This window comes from Neopsephotus bourkii, unplaced genomic scaffold, assembly GCF_033783945.1.
Source record: "Neopsephotus bourkii isolate Nb327-2 ecotype Australia unplaced genomic scaffold, CSIRO-AGI_Nbou_v1 NB_281, whole genome shotgun sequence".
NCBI classification, from domain to species: domain Eukaryota; kingdom Metazoa; phylum Chordata; class Aves; order Psittaciformes; family Psittacidae; genus Neopsephotus; species Neopsephotus bourkii.
The window spans coordinates 1741848-1757885 of record NW_026900790.1 but is presented as its reverse complement, the minus strand read 5'-3'; the positions used below and the strand labels follow the sequence as shown (position 1 = coordinate 1757885).

The window sequence follows — 16038 nt, the reverse complement described above, 5'->3', positions numbered from 1 at the left end:
TGGCTGGTGCCAGCCAGAACCTTGCCTGGGAAGGGGAGGTTTCCCTTGCCCTGGGAAAGGGGACAGCTGGTGGGGCTGGGCCGAGGCCACCATTCCCATGGGATTTAAGAGCTCTGTGGTGCTGCTGGGACACAGGAGAGGCTCTTCAGGCTGACAATGAAGGTCCTCGTGCTCCTGGCTGCCCTGGTGGCAGTGGCCACCAGCACCGAGACGTTTACTGGGTAGGATCTGGGTGGAGAGGGGAGGCTGGGATGTGGATGGTGGCACCGGTTGGGGCAGAAGGAACTGGTTCAGCTCCAAAGGGGCACAGATACTCCTGGGAAGAGGCTCAGAGCAAACCCCAGTGTGGTGGGATGGATGGGAGGGGGTTAGGCTGGACCCATGGCGGTGACCCCCTGATCCCACAGGCACCAAGTGCTGCGCATCATCCCCACCACCGAGGAGGAGCTGCAGAAGGTGCATGAGCTGCAGGATGTGGAGGAGCTGCAGGTATGGGTGCAATGGAAGCAGGGATCTTAGGGACACCCTTAAGACCCCCAAGTTCCTTGTTTTGCACCCCAAAACCACTCTGTAGAGCCTGGCTGGGGGTGCTGGATGTGGGGTGATGGTGACCAAATGGTGAAAAGCAAGACAGAAGCTGGTGCTTCTGGGGCAGCCCGAGGTGGGATCTGACCCCCTATATCTTTCCCTCCCCCTATAGCTGGACTTCTGGCTGGCACCTCGTGGCCCTGGGAACCCCGTGGACATCCGTGTGCCCCTGCCCAGTCTCCAGCCCCTCAAAGAGCACCTGGAGAACAACAAGATCTCCTACTCCGTCATGATTGAGGATGTGCAGGTCAGTGCTGGTGGAGGGGAGGTGGGGGAGATGTGGGTCTTGACGTGGGACAAGGCCTCATCCTGTTCCCTGTCCCCCAGGCACTGATGGAACACGAGCAGATGGAGATGCTGCATCGCCCCCGCCAACTGGTGCTCTCCACTGACAACTTCAACTTTGCTGCTTACCATACCCTGGATGAGGTGAGGAAGCACAAGATTTGGGGCATTTTGGGGGTAAAAACCCTCTTTGCTCCATGTGCTGCAGGGGGGGAGCTGGCTGTGACCCCCCCCTTTGCTCTCCTGCAGATCTACAACTTCATGGACCTGCTGGTGGCTGAGAACCCCAACCTGGTCAGCAAGCTCCAGATCGGCTGGTCCACAGAGGACCGTCCCCTCTACGTGCTCAAGGTGAGGGCTTGGGGTCCATGGGGTGACCCAAGGGGGGAATGGGGCCAGGGACAAAGCCAACACCACCCCCATCACCCCCTTTCTGCTCTTCCAGTTCAGCAGAGGGGGCACAAACCGCCCAGCCATCTGGATCGACACCGGCATCCACTCCCGGGAGTGGGTGACACAGGCCAGCGGGGTCTGGTTTGCCAAGAAGGTATGGACACCCCCAGGCCATGGCTGAGGTCCCCAATGGGCCACAAGGCCCTGCAGCCAACTATGGGTGCCAGAGGGTTGACCCCATAGAGAGGATGGTGCTCTGGGAGCAATGGGGACCATAAACCACCATCCACTCTCTAGATTGTCCAGGATCATGAGAACGATGAGGGTCTGGCCTCCATCCTGAATGAGATGGACATCTTCCTGGAGATCGTCACCAACCCTGATGGCTTTGTCTACACCCACACACAGGTACTGCCCTGGCCTCTATAGCCATGCTGGATGGGGCTGCTGTACATCAAAACCTCCTTGTCCACGTTTCCATGGGATGGAAGGGGACCACCATGACCCCATTATCCTCCCCATTCCCTCAGGGCTGGTGGAGCTCCAGCCCTGGCCCCCAGCTGAGATGTCTCTGCCATTCCAGAACCGTATGTGGCGCAAGACCAGGTCCAGGAACTCGGGCTCCCTTTGTGTTGGTGTGGACCCCAACCGCAACTGGAACGCAGGGTTTGGAGGTCAGAGCCATCCCATTTATTAGGTTCCACCATCAAGGTAGAAACTTTGAGGCCTTTTCTGGCTCAGAAAGATCCAGAAATAGCCCCTAGAGAAAAGATGTGATTTGGTTTCTGTGGCAGATGAGAATTGGGGCTGCACCAGGGTGTTAATGGGGATCACAATTGAAAGTCATCAGAGTTATCCAGGAGGAGCCCCAAAGTGTTCCTTGCTGGTTCAGGGGTGGGAGAAGCTTGGAAATGGAAAAAGGCCCTTTGCCCAACTGCCATTAACTTACCCTGTGCTCACTGTCCTCTGCTCCACAGAGGCTGGGGCCAGCAGGAACCCCTGCTCAGAGACATACCACGGACCCTATGCCAACTCAGAGCCCGAGGTGAGAGCCATCGTGGACTTTGTGAACAACCACGGGAACATCAAGGCTTTCATCTCCATCCACAGCTACTCCCAGCTCCTGCTCTACCCCTATGGCTACACCAGCACCCCAGCACCTGATCACAAGGAACTGGTAGGGCTGATGTGGGGGGCTGAAGGGGGTTGGGATGATGTGAGGCTGCTCTTTTCCTCCTAGGAGGAGCTCACCTATTGAGCTTTGACATCTTTTTTGCCTGTGGCACGAGGAAAAGCTTCTCCTGCAGGTTGTATCCCCCAGGGTTACCCTTTCTTTGGCTCATCTTTCTCCCTTCTGTGTATTCCTAGCACGAGATATCCAAGAAGGCAGTTGCAGCTCTGGGTTCTCTGTATGGCACTAGCTACAACTATGGCAGCATCTACAGCACCATCTGTAAGTGGGCAGGGGACAACAGTGATTCTCCCACAATAAACCCAAATCATCACTCACACCTCAGCTTAGACAGAAGATCCCATGAAATACCTGTCCAGCAGTGTCCTCCTGTTGTTTCTCCACCCAGATCAAGCCAGTGGATCTACTGTTGACTGGACATACAGCCAGGGCATTAAATACTCCTTCACCTTCGAGCTGCGGGACACAGGGCGCTACGGATTCCTGCTCCCTGCCAGCCAGATCATCCCAACAGCCCAGGAGACGTGGCTGGCGCTGAAGGTCATCATGCAGTACACGCTGGATCATCCCTACTAACCAGGAGCAGGTCCTGAGTGGTGATGGAATGAGCTGGAGGGGGGAAAATGCAATAAATCAATGTAAAGGATGAGAAATGCTTTTCTTTGGTTTCTCTTTTCCCAAATCATAGTGAAAAGTCTTTCTGGAGACCAACTTGGTGATAATCAGCCAACATGAGCAGTGTGCTGGCCCCAAAAGGGGATTAAATAGGCATAGAAATGTAGAATGGTTTGGGTTGGAAAGGACCTTAAGATCACCCAGTTCCAACCCCTGTCATAAGCAGGGACCTCACACTAGGCCATGTCCCCAAGGCTCTGGCCAACCTGACCTTAAAGCCTGGCATGGAAACAGTAGGATACAAAAGAAAGGAAGGTGCCCTCTGCTTCTGGAAGGGGAAGATGTTCAGTTTGAAACTTACTGGGCAAGCAGAGACCTAGGACGTGATGTATCCTGTGTCTTTGTGTGGTTGAACATCAACTTGTGGTGATAGAAAGGTCCCTCCTTGCCTGCTGTGATCCTTAGGGGAGGGAGAGCCCAGCCCCTGCTGACTCCCAGCTTCCATAGGCACCACTCCAGGCTCTCTGATAGCTCTCAGATTGAAAGAAGCACTCAACCACAAGGTGTTTAATTTAATAAAACCTAAATGACAATTAAAACTCCCAGAGTTTGACTTCATCCTCCAAAGAACATCAAGTCAAGAGGCCCCAAAGCATACAAATCCATCAAGACAACCAGAAAGTACATTCAGTTCTGGATCTGGAGAACCTCAAATCCCTCAGGCTAGTTCGGTCTGCCCGTTGCAGAAGGAGGTTTGCACACAGCCCTGAGCAGCTGTGCGTTTTGGATCAGTCTCCCACAGCAAAATCAGGACTTTCCCAGCTTTTGCTTCCAGATTTATTCAGTGGTGTAAGACACTGCTGCTTATTTCCATGGCCTGTTCTGGACGCTGTTCCTGCTGAATGAGCGGGCACTGAGCACTCCCCCATTGCCAGCAGTGCTGGGGAGACTGGGGCTGCTCCTCATGGCTGTTGCCTTGAAATTGCGTCTTGAAGAGCCACTGCTGAAACGGCCTGTGGGGAAAAGAAACAACCCAAAGGTCAGGAGCTGAGTGTAGGATGGAGCACGAGGACACACAAATGATGGATGAGCACCTTCCATATGGAGACAGGCTGAGAAAGTTGGGGCTGTTCAGCCTGGAGAAGAGAAGGCTGCGTGGAGACCTCATAGCAGCTTCCAGTATCTGAAGGGGGCCTATAAGGATGCGAGGAATGGACTCTTCATTAGGGACTGGAGTGATAGGACAAGGCGTAATAGGTTCAAACTGAAACAGGGGAAGTTCAGGTTGGAGATAAGGCAGAAGCTCTTCCCTGTGAGGGTGCTGAGGCGCTGGCACAGGGTGCCCAGAGAAGCTGTGGCTGCCCCATCCCTGGCAGTGTTCAAGGCCAGGTTGGACACAGGGGCTTGGAGCAAGCTGCTCTAGTGGAAGGGGTCCCTGCCCATGGCAGGGGTTGGAACTGGAGGAGCTTTAAGGTCCCTTCCAACCCAGATCAGGCTGGGATTCTATGATCTGCTGTCCCTTGCTGCCTCTCCAGCTCTCCCTGTAAACATACAGACCCATGGATAATTCAGTGCCGGGTTTGGGCAGAGTTTCTATCTAACTGTGGAGGCCTAAGCACTAAGACCCTATTAATCACCAGTTAAACCTAAAGACATTTAAATGTAGTGGGTAAAATGGCATATGCCAACCCCCAGCAGACCCAGAATTTTGCCACTGTGTAGCTATGTAAGATTTAAATCCTCTGGGATTGGCATAGCACAGGTTTTGGTGGATCCTCTCAGTCTGGTTAGGAAACAAACCCCTCTCCCAGCACTCTCATGGGAAGATTATGACAGAGAAGTGCTGCAGGGCAGGCTCAAGAGCTACAGCAAGGGGCTGCAGCCTCTGTTCCAGACTCTTACTGGCAGTGTCTGAAGGGATGTGCTCCTCTTCAAGGTAGTATTTAATCTTCTGTAGATTATCTTCAGAAAACCTCCATCTATTCTCAGCTGGTGTGAATGGCACCTGCAGAGAGGTCTTTTTCCGGGCAGATCCAGAGGGAGGTGTTACGTGGCAACATGCAGGGAGTGAGCCTGTGATGAGTCCTTCTGGGATCTTCTGTGCTAGGACCTTTAGACCTGCAGATGGACACGTCACACGTTACCAGTGACCACCAGCTAGGATGGGATCAGTGACTGGACCAGTCCCAAGTAAACACTTGGCAGAGCTCAATATCCAACTCTTGCCAAGCTCCAGCTCACACAAAGCCTTGCTCTCTGCTCTTGATCCACCCTCCTGAGGTCTCAAGGGGTCCTGCCCATCCCCACTTACCTCCAGATAACATGAAGACATTCTCAAAGCCCCTCTCACACATGGATGTTGCGGCCTGGCTGGCTAATCTCTCATCATTGTCATACAGAATTATCATCTTCCCATGGGCATTTTTCTGCTAAGAGTTAAGGATTCATTTGGAAACTTCATGTAACTGTTAATACCCTTTTAGAGAGAAAAGGAGAGAAATGGGACTGGAGACAGAGAATCCCTGCTTGATCTGCAAGTATCATTATTTAAATAAAGTCTTCCCTGCATCTGTGATTTAAATCTGATTTCTGGGTGATGAGGCTTGCCAGACACAAAGGACACAGCCTAATCCCCACTGGAGTGCAGCCCCTGCAGCAAGTGTCCACCACTGTTCTAACACTGGTTAGTAACAGGCAAGAGCATGAAGCACCTTCATTTATAACCTCCCCTCTCCCCTGCAGTGCTCTCAGAAGAATTATCAGCGTAATCCTGCCTGATAATCCTCTTTCTAACCCTCAAAGAAAAGCCAATCCCCCATCAAGGTGCTGAGAAGGAGCTGAAGGATTTGATCAATGTGGATCAACAGCAGGAGATGGGAGCCCAAGTATGGCTTTGCCTTCCAGCAGCCAAAACCCCATGAAATGCCAAATTCAGTCAGCTCCCACTGGAGTCAAGAGGTGTTACAGCCTTGAGGAACTAGAATCTGGCATCTGATGGTGGCAGCAGAGCCTCACGAAGTAATCACAGTCAGCATAAAGGACCTCCTCTCCCACCTTCCTTGAAATGCCTGGATTTTGTTGAGCATTGTCCCAGTCACAGCAACTGCTACAGCTCCAACTGGTTTTGAAAGCCTCCCCCAACATCCCCCCCCCCTTATTTGTTTTAGGTCAGCACTTCATATGTAAAGGATACATATTCCAGAATACTATTTGAGTATGGATTCATGGCTCTAGACAGCATTGCAATAGGGTAGGAATAAGCTGCAGAGGAGATTAAAAGACAAAGAGAAAAATCATACAGCAGCTGAACATCAACCATCACACAACCTGGAGTACAACTGACACAGACTTGTTAAGGTTCAGCAGACATGGAAACCCACTGAATAAGGGATTAGCATCAGCTCCACACCATTATCCCTTTCCAGGAAAGATGGGTGTACTGGGTGAGTGCTGAGAGCATTCTGCACATAAGAATGTTCCATCTTGGGGGTTAAAATGAAGCCAGCCAGGATATGAGATGGAGCAGGAAGGATGATCCCAGCTGAGCCTGCTGTGGGGTTGTAGTCTCCTCACCTCCAATAATATGACATTGGTTATATGCGTCACGGTCTCGTACATCCAAAAGCAGGAAGGGGCAGTCAGGATAAGGTGTGTCTTTAGCCTCAGTTTCTTCTTTCTTTGGAGTGTCCTCCTGTATGCCCAGTTCACCAACACCACTTATCACACTGCAAGAGGAAAGAGGAGGTTATGGTACCAGCTCTCACTCTGAATGCTTCCATACCTTGCCACCAGTCACAGTTCCAATAGTCTACTGACATCCCAGTACCACCAGACACCACATAGAAATGGAGAGGGTCTATTTCACACTTTCCAGGACATCAGAAGAGACTGATTTTGTCATGATATGGAACAGAGTACAGCCTTGCTATGTGAAATGCCATACTCTTCTGGATCAATCAGTTACCAGTGGTTTATGACATGAAGTGAGGGAGAATGATATTAAGAAGCTGCCAACACCAAGATCATAGAATCACAGAATGGTTTGGGTTGGAAAGGACCTTAAGATCACCCAGTTCCAAGCCCCTGCCATGGGCAGGGACAGCTCACGCTAGACCCAAGATCTCAGCAAGTCAGACACACTGAATAACTGTCAGGCACCAGTGCTATGCAGAGGTTTCCCATTTCACCACTGCATTGGGTACAGGACATGAAGAGAAACCTCCAGATGGTCTTAGTGGTCACTAAATTGATGGCTTGAATACATGATCACTAGGTCTGTCAGGTGAGCATCTCAACTGTTAGCGTTTGCAAGGGAAGAGCCAAGACAAAGCTTCCTCTTACAATGTCTTTCTGGTACCTCTGACCTTGACTCGTGATGTAGTGGGTTTGGAAACTGGCCTTTTATTCTACCATGGAACAATGTGTTATCATCAGCAAGGCACATTACTGAGTTTACCAGAGCAGTTTATAACATGGATTGTTCAACCCAGGGACCTGGATCAAATCCCACAAATACATTTCCTGGTCACCCATTTCAGGTAGCCACAGGGCTGGGTTAGAGCCTCAAACCAAGCTCAGACAGGAAAACCTGCCAACCCCTCTCTTGCTCACACTTCCAGACCTCCAAACTCAGGCTTTAAAGAGAAATACAATATAAAGCTATTTAACAGCAATTAAGAAAACCCCTAGCTGGGTAAAAGGAATTATCTGCTATGACAGGAAAGAAATGGTGTATTATCATCAGGCACCTCTGCAGTGTGGAGCGATAGGAAACCCCAGCCCCTGCATTGTCTAGGGACAGGACTGGACTGGGTGTCCTATCAGGGCTTCCTTTCCCATTTGTCCCTTCTGTGACTTCAGCATCTGGATGTGGAGCAGCAGAATCACCATCTGGGGAGAGAACAGGGTGCAAAGAGTTAAAATGCTGCAGGAAATAAGCAGGTTTTAAGCCAGTTCCTAGTCTTAGGAGAAAGTGTGTCTCTCAAAGGCAGCCTTATTTCATCTTCTTATAAGGATGTTTTACTAACAGCCTCATATGAATAACAAAGAGCCATAGGATCTTTAAGGGTTGAAGATGTAATTTGAAGAATAAATATGTAGTTCTTGATGCATGATATCTACTGAGTTACTACAATAAACTTGGCAGCATGAGGATTTTCTTACTTTCAGCCTTTCTGGTTTAGGAGTGCTGCTGTCCACAAAGTGAAGTGGCTGCAGGCCAAAAATGAAGTTATTTTTCCCCTGCTGAATAGCCACCTCTGTCTGTCAGGACCCAGCTCACCACATGACAGTGATCTATATAGCTCCTTCTCTTTGTGCTTACAACAAATACTGTTACCTTCCAGCTTGTGGATCTCCTTGTTTGTCACTTCTAAGGTTTCATCAGATAAAGAGGCAACCTGGATGACCTGCAGGAGACAAAAGAGAGCAACAATACCTTGATACACATGCACTGATATCACTGCAAGAGAGCAGGGATCAGCTTAAGGAAAAACAGTCCTCGAGCCAAGACACCTTTAACTCACTGCCACTTCTACCGGACTTCAAGGTCACACAGAGGTGCGTATATGATGCTTGTACAGTGAGTTTGTCCTTTTATTAAGTGGAAGTTGTAGCAAAAAAAACCCAGAACACTCAACTTTGGAGGAAAGAAAAGCCACATGTTCCACACTGGTAATATCAAATACCAGAATGGTGTCTAACTTATCAAGTTCATTCACTAAAACATCTCAGAGCATACACTGCACTGGCTAAAATCACACATGGGATATTCCCACAGAGAGGATGTGGGATGTTCTCATGGTAAATCAGTTCACTGCACCAGTGAGAGGTACAGGACTGGTCTTAATCAGGGGAACTGAAGATGGGAGTCTGCTAAACCCAGTCCTTTAATATCTGCAATTTTAACATTCTCTCCTTAGGAGAGAGCTTGTCTTTTTCTAGTTTTTATTATGTTTTGTGAACTAACACATAAGCACTACTCAGCTCTTCATTTACAGGTCAAATTTACCAGCCTTTAATATTTGGATTCATTTGATTTAAAAACACACAGAAAACCTTCAAGTCAAGAACATTTCCATCGTGTGCAGTAGAACCCTCTGGTAGGGAGGGATTCAGGCTGTGACATAAAGCTTGAGGAGATCAGATTTGAACCTCCTTTACATAGCCCTCTTCTCTTATAAGAGGCTTAAAAATCCTCTTAAATGAAGGAACATAAAAAAATAGGGACTAAATTTCAAAGACAGAGTCACCAAAAACTTGAATTTGAAACTAAAACCATTTTTACCACTCTGAAAATATTGGCCTGAACAGTTTCCTTGTATTAAGGGCAATCTGTAAGGGCAGGATGAAGCCAGCACAGGAGTTACTAAGGCCACATAACTGGGGAGAGAACAGGGTACAGGGAGTTAAAACTGCAGGAAATAACAACATGAAAAATTGAGAGAGACAAAAAATGCTGCTCCTAAAAGATGACAACTTTCAGAGGCCACAGAGGGAACCATACATACCAACCGGGCAAAAGTGGTCACTCTCAGCCTTTTAAACAGCTCATCCTTTTTGTATCTGTAATCTTCAAAGAGAAAACAGAAGAAAAACAAGGTCAGTTTTCAGTTAATTCCCACCTTTTGTGGTACCAGCTCATGGGCTCAGTCCCAGCTATTCTCACAGACTCCTTTCACCAATGCAGCAGGATTTTGGGGCACTAAAACCTGAAGACTTTGTGAAAAGTAGTATCAGTTATAAAGAGAGATGTTGTCCAGATATGGTTAAAGTGGAGAAGGCAGATTTAGCTGCTTTTAGGCTCAAGTGTGTATCACTGTGTGTTTTCTCTTCTTGCTGGAGAAAGTTTCATGAATTTAGCACCTTTGTCTGCTGTTTTTTGAAGCAACTATGTCACAAAGCTTCTTAAACCAGATTAAGTTTACTGGGATCACAGAATCCCAGACTGGTTTGGGTTGGATGACCTTAAAGCTCCTCCAGTTCCAACCCCTGCCATGGGCAGGGACCCCTTCCACTAGAGCAGCTTGCTCCAAGCCCCTGTGTCCAACCTGGCCTTGAACACTGCCAATGATGGGGCAGCCACAGCTTCTCTGGGCACCCTGTGCCAGCGCCTCAGCACCCTCACAGGGAAGAGCTTCTGCCTAAGAGCTCAGCTCATTCTCCCCTCTGGCAGGTTCAAGCCATTCCCCTTCTCCTGTCCCTACAGGCCCTTGTCCCAAGCCCCTCTCCAGGTTTCCTGCAGCCCCTTTAGATATTGAATTTTTACTTTGTGCAAGTTACAGCAGGATCAGAGCACAAGGACATTCTATGTCAGACTCTGTCTTGTCAGGTACTAAGCTAAACATGCATATTTAATCTTCAGAGGCTCCAGGATTTCTTACTTTTATCTGTCAAATTCCAATCCCTACAATTCCCTGATATGGATATCTAGAGGAAGAGATAAATGAAAGGATTTCTTTCACGCAGAAAGCAGCAGCTCAGTGTGAATACCAGCTCAAAGCTGACACAATTGCTACAGAGAAACTGGACTAATTGAATCTTAAACCTGAAGACAAAGCTGAGGTAGGAAGGAAAGCCAGACAGCTGCTGGAATGACTGGCAGACAACCAGAGCAGAGATTAACAGCCCTAAGGAAGCAATGACAAGAGGCAGACTGCAGACAGATACTTGAGATGTGTAAACACGAGGGAGAGAAAAGCCTTCTAATGGGAAACAAAAGGGTTTATGTAGGAGGAGACAGAAGCAAAGATGAGTATCTGTAGGAACATCTTGATATAAAAAGCTTCCCATGGGAAGTAACAGAAGCCTTGTCCTTTGGGAAATTTACAGCTAGAAAGAAGATAGGAAAGAAAAGTGAGGGAAAATAAGAAAGATCAACGCTGCACTGGCAGGGAAAAGCAAAGATGAACACAACTCCTCCTGTGTCAGGCATTGCAGCTCTAACAGAGCTCTGCATGAAGCTCTTGAAGCCACACTAAGGAATCTAAGCTTCTCTTTTCCTCCTCCTCCCTTATGAGGTTCAAGCTCTGAAGTCAAGAGATTTTTATATTTAATAAAGAAAAATCCTTTGCATGTTTCTAACTGTTGGAGGAGGTTCCAAAGTGGTCTCCCTTCAGCTAAGACAGATAACAGAGAACAGACTTCAGCAACAGAGAACAGGACCTTCAGCAAATCCAGCCAGTTAAGCAATTTTAAATCCCCTATAACCATCTGCTGAACGCTCCATTAGCTTAAGCAAGGAGGAAAAAGGGGGAGGAAGGTCTCAGATCCATACGCCTGAATCCACTACACCAAAAATTACTGCCAAATTAGCTTAGGGAAATGCTCAAGCTGACATGTGTTTAGAGAAGGAGCCGCATGAATGCTGGAGGCTGAGATCTCTTCTCAGTACAAGTGGTGACAACGCTTGGACAAGATTCCCCCCATACACAACCTATGGAACCTTATAGGAGCAAAACAGAGACAAAAAGAAATTGTGAGTTTTAATCTCTGGTTTGGTCTTATTCTTATCCCTTCCTTCTTAAATATGCTTCCTGAAGAGGCAGACCAAATGCTTTTCAGAGGTGAGACCAAGCAGAGCTCCTAAATACAACATTCTATGCTATAAAATGTTTATCAGGCAGCAAAGCAAGTGCCTACTTGCTACTCAGCAACTTACCTAAGGAAAAGGAGCCCATCCAAAACATCCCTATGCACTGCAGGGTGCACTACATTTCAAACTATGGGGCTGAATCAAGTACAAGACCTATGCATAAACTAGATTTCAGAATGTCCATGCACTTGAAAATGAACTTGGCTTCAAGCCTCAGGTTCAGGTTGCTAAAGTCTCACTTTCACATTAAAATAACAGCAATAATTCAGTCCATTTCCTCTGCCTGACACAAAACCCACGGGTAGCCCATGCCCATATGGTTAAACCACCCCAGACATGGGCAAAAAGAGCCCTTCAGTCATGTGAAGAGCAAGAAATCAACTTAACTTCGGAGGATAAAGAAAAGCAGAAAGTTTATGAAGAGCTGGATGCCTATGAACTATGAACTACCCAACTATCACAGTGCTCACACAGAACAGCTGCTGGATGCTTTCTGCCCACCTCAAGTGAGCATTATTTATCTCTTTATGACCTAGATCTTACCTTTACCACCCAAAATTATTCCTATCAACAGGAAAACCAGCCCAAAGCTGGTGTTCTTACAACAAACTAATTTGACTGCTTTGCATGAACATCCCAGCAGTGTTCAGGAAGGTAGCAGGAAGTGCTGCTCCTGCCTACAGAGGCAACACAACGTACCCAGTTCTGTCCTGGAAGATCCACTGGAATTTTCTGACATTCTTCCCTTCAGTGAACTGCTTTGGGGCTGGAATTATTGTGGAATCAAGGATGTGCTCCTCAGGGCTTCAGAAAGGAGTGGAGATACCAGAAGAAGGGAAAAGACTCCGTGTCTCTCCTCAAGTCAATCCTCCAAAAGGAACAAATCATCGTGGTTCCAGCTCTCTTCATTTTAATTCCACAGGTTTAAATCCCTCTCTCTCACATTACACAAGAGACAGAGAGTTGCCTGTAGTGGGTATTTAAAGTTGTGTCCAAGTGGTGTCATCTATTCATGAGAAACCAAGGGGAAGAAGTTTCCAAATTGCCTGGGAACAGAAGGTGTCTATTCAGCCCAAAGAGAATGGGAAAGTTTCTGTTGGGTTCCAGAGCTGTGGTTCAACAAAAGAAGTCCTACATGAAACCAAATCAGACTCAGAGCAGAGACTGAAAAACCACCGAGAGCCATACAACAAGATCTGAAGCACAGAGAACAAGTGATGGCAAGCCAGTGTCAAGCACTGAAATCTTAGCCAGGCAACACAGGATTTTGGATAGAAAAGTCATTTCTCCTTTGATTCTCCCCCCAGATCTGTGGTGCTTAAAGCAAAACAACAAACAAGCCAGCAACAAAGGACCACTCTGCACAAAGCTGAGCTCTGATATATTCATGTGACCTGCCTTCTACTGCAAACAGCACCAGCTCAGAGGGGCAGAATAAATGGGTCCAAGAATTAAACCTGAATGTTCCAAATCAAATTAATCCTCATTAATGGGGATGGCTTTTGTTTTCCACAGCAAGAAATGCAGCTTTCTAGGTTTAAGAGCTTTCTTGGCTCTCTGTGTGAGAATAATCTGGACAATAGTAGTAAAATGTTTGCTTTTTAGTACGAGTTTTTCTTAAAGGTCTGTTTTCAGTGGAAAAAAGAGAGTGAAATAAGAATCAGTCACGTTTTCATCAGCCTGAACAAGCCAGAGGCTTCCAAGCATCAGTCTTTGGCTCTGGTGAAATCAAGGAGTTACACAGGAATGAGCAGAACCTTGGAGTATTCTGACAGAAATCCAAGTATGTTAAAACGACAGAAGTAAGAGATCTCTGTTACCCAAAAGCAAAATAAAGCCTCAGGAGCACAGTCTGAGTCTTCCCAGATGGGTCTAGTCTAGTTTTCTTAGTCCAGGGAACTTCTTCCTATCTGGTTTCCATTCAGTAGCAAGAAGTTGCACTAAGAAGGATCTGGAAAGACTCCTAGAACTGCCTGCCTGGTTTCTTAAGTTAAATCTGTCAAGCAGTAAGAGAGACAGAGAAATAAGGCACAAGACAAAGCAGAAAGCATCCAAAAATCAAGGTAGAAGCATCTTTGTATCCTACTGCTGCATGTTTCTGCTATTCCTTCCTGTAAATGGCTGTGGGAATCACTGGAGCAGAGATTTCCAAGCACATGGAGGGCCTGGGATTCAATCCCTGCTCCTTGATGCTCTTCCTGTTTGGAACTAACGCACCAGTTACATTCTACTCCTCTCAGATACTCACTTCTTTTGACTTTTGCCAACTTCTCAGTGTATTTTGTCAAGCTGTGCCCTGTAAAAAGAGTAAAAAGGGGAAAAATAAAGAGAAAGATGAAAAGGGAGGGGGGGAATAAGGGGGGAAAGAAGAAGAGGGGAAAAAATAAGGGAAAAAGAAGGAGGGGTGGGAAAATGGGGGAAAAAGAAAGGGTGAAGAGGGGGGGAAAAAGGGATCAGTTTGTTACAATTTATTTTATTAGTGCTTTTCTTCAGGGCTTTTAAGTCTTAAATTTAGATTTTTTTAAAGAAAAAGATCAGCCTACAACAACAGACGTTGCTGCAGATCCTCTTTCACCATGACAACAAAAGGCAGCCATAAATAAGAGCATAATTTTCCTCCTAGAAATTTTCTGTCACAAAGAAAAGCCAAACTAAACAGCAAAGTCAAAGGACCTGCTGAACCCCTGGGAACAGGAGGTGAGCCTTAGGTTAAAGCCCAGGTGAAAGTCACTACAGATGCTCCACACCAGGAGGAGCTCAAGTCTTCTACACATACCTACAGTGCTGCTTCAGTTCTACAGGATGTACCTGAGTGCATTTTATAGGATTTCCAGTAAGGGGGGGCAGAAATATCATGGAATGGTTTGGGTTGAGAGGGACCTTAAAGCTCCTCCACTTCCAACCTCCCATTGGCAGGGACACCTTCCACTGGAGAAGCTTGCTCCAAGCGCCATCCAACTTGGCCAATCCCTGAAGATACCCCTCAAACAACCATCCTGACTTACACCATTGTCAAGATATTAATTAATACAAGAAAACTACAGAAACTCCAAGACCAGCAATTTCCATGGGAACTGTCACTGCAGAGCCCAAGATTCTAAGCTACAACACATCATAATCAGGATGTGAATTCTGATATAGCTGGTATGTGGGGTAAAGCAGCTCAGGACAGAGGCAGAAGACACTCAGCATGTTTTTCTATGCACCTACGTCCACATTTGGTGTTGTTACACTACAGTGTCATTCACCAGCATCAGCTTCACTTACCAGTATCGAGGCGGGTTTTTATATGCTGGTATTTGGGATTCTGAGGGATGCGCCTGGTTAAATACTGGTTTACAAAAGAAAATATACAAGGAAGTCAATGTATAGGTATTATTTGTTTTAAATACAAAATATCTCTCCCATTAACAGGAAAGGCAATCTGAAGTGGTCTAAGAGACAGCAAAAAGAGAAGCAAGACCATAGGCAACCTCTCAGACATCCCCTGCTCTCAGAATCATACAATCATGGAATGCTTTGGGTTGGAAGAGACCTTAAAGCTCGCCCAGCTCCAACCCCCGCCTTGGGCTGGGACACCTTCCACTAGCCCATTTCCCTTCCTCTCTCCACCACAACTCACCCAGCTCTAACCCCATAAACCCCCCCCATCCCCACTCCCACCTCTGCAAGCTGCCGACACACCCCCGCCAATCCTCCCGTTACCCCTCACATCCCCTCAGGACAGGGGCCCGGCCCCCCGCAATCCACCCCAATCCCCGCCGCAAGGGTGCTGGTGAAGGGAAAGCGAGGCTGAAGAAAGGATCCCGTCACCCACCTCAGGGTCCCCGACACTGCTCCGGCTCGACATCGTCCCGCCGCTACCCGCTTACCCAACCACCCTCCACGTTCTGACGTCCAACCCCTCAACTACGCCAGCTTTGATTGGCCTGCCCTCTCTCCCCGCGGCCAATCAGAAGGCACAGAAGGGACGGCGAGCGGTTGAAGGGGGGACTGCGGTAAGCCTCAGACGTCGCCGGGCAACGGCTTCCACGCGCTGTGACGCAGAGATGGGAGGAGCGGCGCATGCGCAGTGGGGGCCGGCCCTGCCCCCGGAGAACCATGGTGGAGCGCGAAGGCGGCAGCTGAGGCGGGTGAAGCGCGCGCACAGGGTTCCCCCCTACCCACGTTGAGGCCACGCCTACATGAGGGCGGGGCCTCTGCGGTGGGCGGGGCCTCTGCGGTGGGCGGGACATGAAACCCCAACGGCAGGGAGGGAGGAGGCGTGGTCTGAGAGGAGCACGTGACGCCTCGGCGGGGCGGGTGAGGGGGGCTTGTCCGAGGGGCGGGGCTTGTTCGAGGGGCCGGGCCTTGTGGGGGTATGGGCGGGGCT

General features: G+C 48.2%; 2 protein-coding genes across 2 annotated transcripts; one reads left to right on the top strand and one right to left on the bottom strand.

Moving 5' to 3' along the window:
• Positions 1-65: 65 nt before the first annotated feature.
• On the top strand, positions 66-3107 carry LOC133208747 (carboxypeptidase A1-like). The gene is made up of 11 exons (XM_061346839.1): positions 66-221; positions 408-489; positions 701-835; positions 916-1017; positions 1123-1224; positions 1319-1420; positions 1564-1674; positions 1850-1940; positions 2244-2443; positions 2635-2719; positions 2847-3107. Exons 1-11 carry the CDS (start codon positions 157-159, stop codon positions 3032-3034), a joined length of 1263 nt encoding a protein of 420 aa, XP_061202823.1. The 5' UTR covers positions 66-156; the 3' UTR covers positions 3035-3107.
• A 790-nt stretch (positions 3108-3897) lies between these two features.
• On the bottom strand, positions 3898-15601 carry CEP41 (centrosomal protein 41). Its single transcript, XM_061346836.1, has 11 exons — positions 15484-15601; positions 14934-14997; positions 13915-13962; positions 9583-9644; positions 8412-8481; positions 7822-7963; positions 6647-6798; positions 6267-6334; positions 5385-5499; positions 4976-5191; positions 3898-4086 (listed from the first exon to the last, which is right to left on the bottom strand). The coding sequence occupies exons 1-11, from the start codon at positions 15514-15516 to the stop codon at positions 3938-3940; spliced, it is 1119 nt and encodes a 372-aa protein (XP_061202820.1). The 5' UTR covers positions 15517-15601; the 3' UTR covers positions 3898-3937.
• Positions 15602-16038: the final 437 nt, after the last annotated feature.

Coding starts and splice junctions, on each gene's coding strand:
- LOC133208747 (XM_061346839.1), top strand. CDS start 157: ATGAAGGTCCTCGTGCTCCTGGCTGCCCTGGTGGCAGTGGCCACCAGC. Junction 1,421..1,563: donor GGGTCTGGTTTGCCAAGAAG/GTATGGACACCC, acceptor TCCACTCTCTAG/ATTGTCCAGGATCATGAGAA. Junction 1,941..2,243: donor CTGGAACGCAGGGTTTGGAG/GTCAGAGCCATC, acceptor TCTGCTCCACAG/AGGCTGGGGCCAGCAGGAAC.
- CEP41 (XM_061346836.1), bottom strand. CDS start 15,516: ATGTCGAGCCGGAGCAGTGTCGGGGACCCTGAG. Junction 8,482..9,582: donor TGACCACTTTTGCCCGGTTG/GTATGTATGGTT, acceptor TGTCTCCTGCAG/GTCATCCAGGTTGCCTCTTT. Junction 6,335..6,646: donor CCAATGTCATATTATTGGAG/GTGAGGAGACTA, acceptor TCTCCTCTGCAG/CTTATTCCTACCCTATTGCA.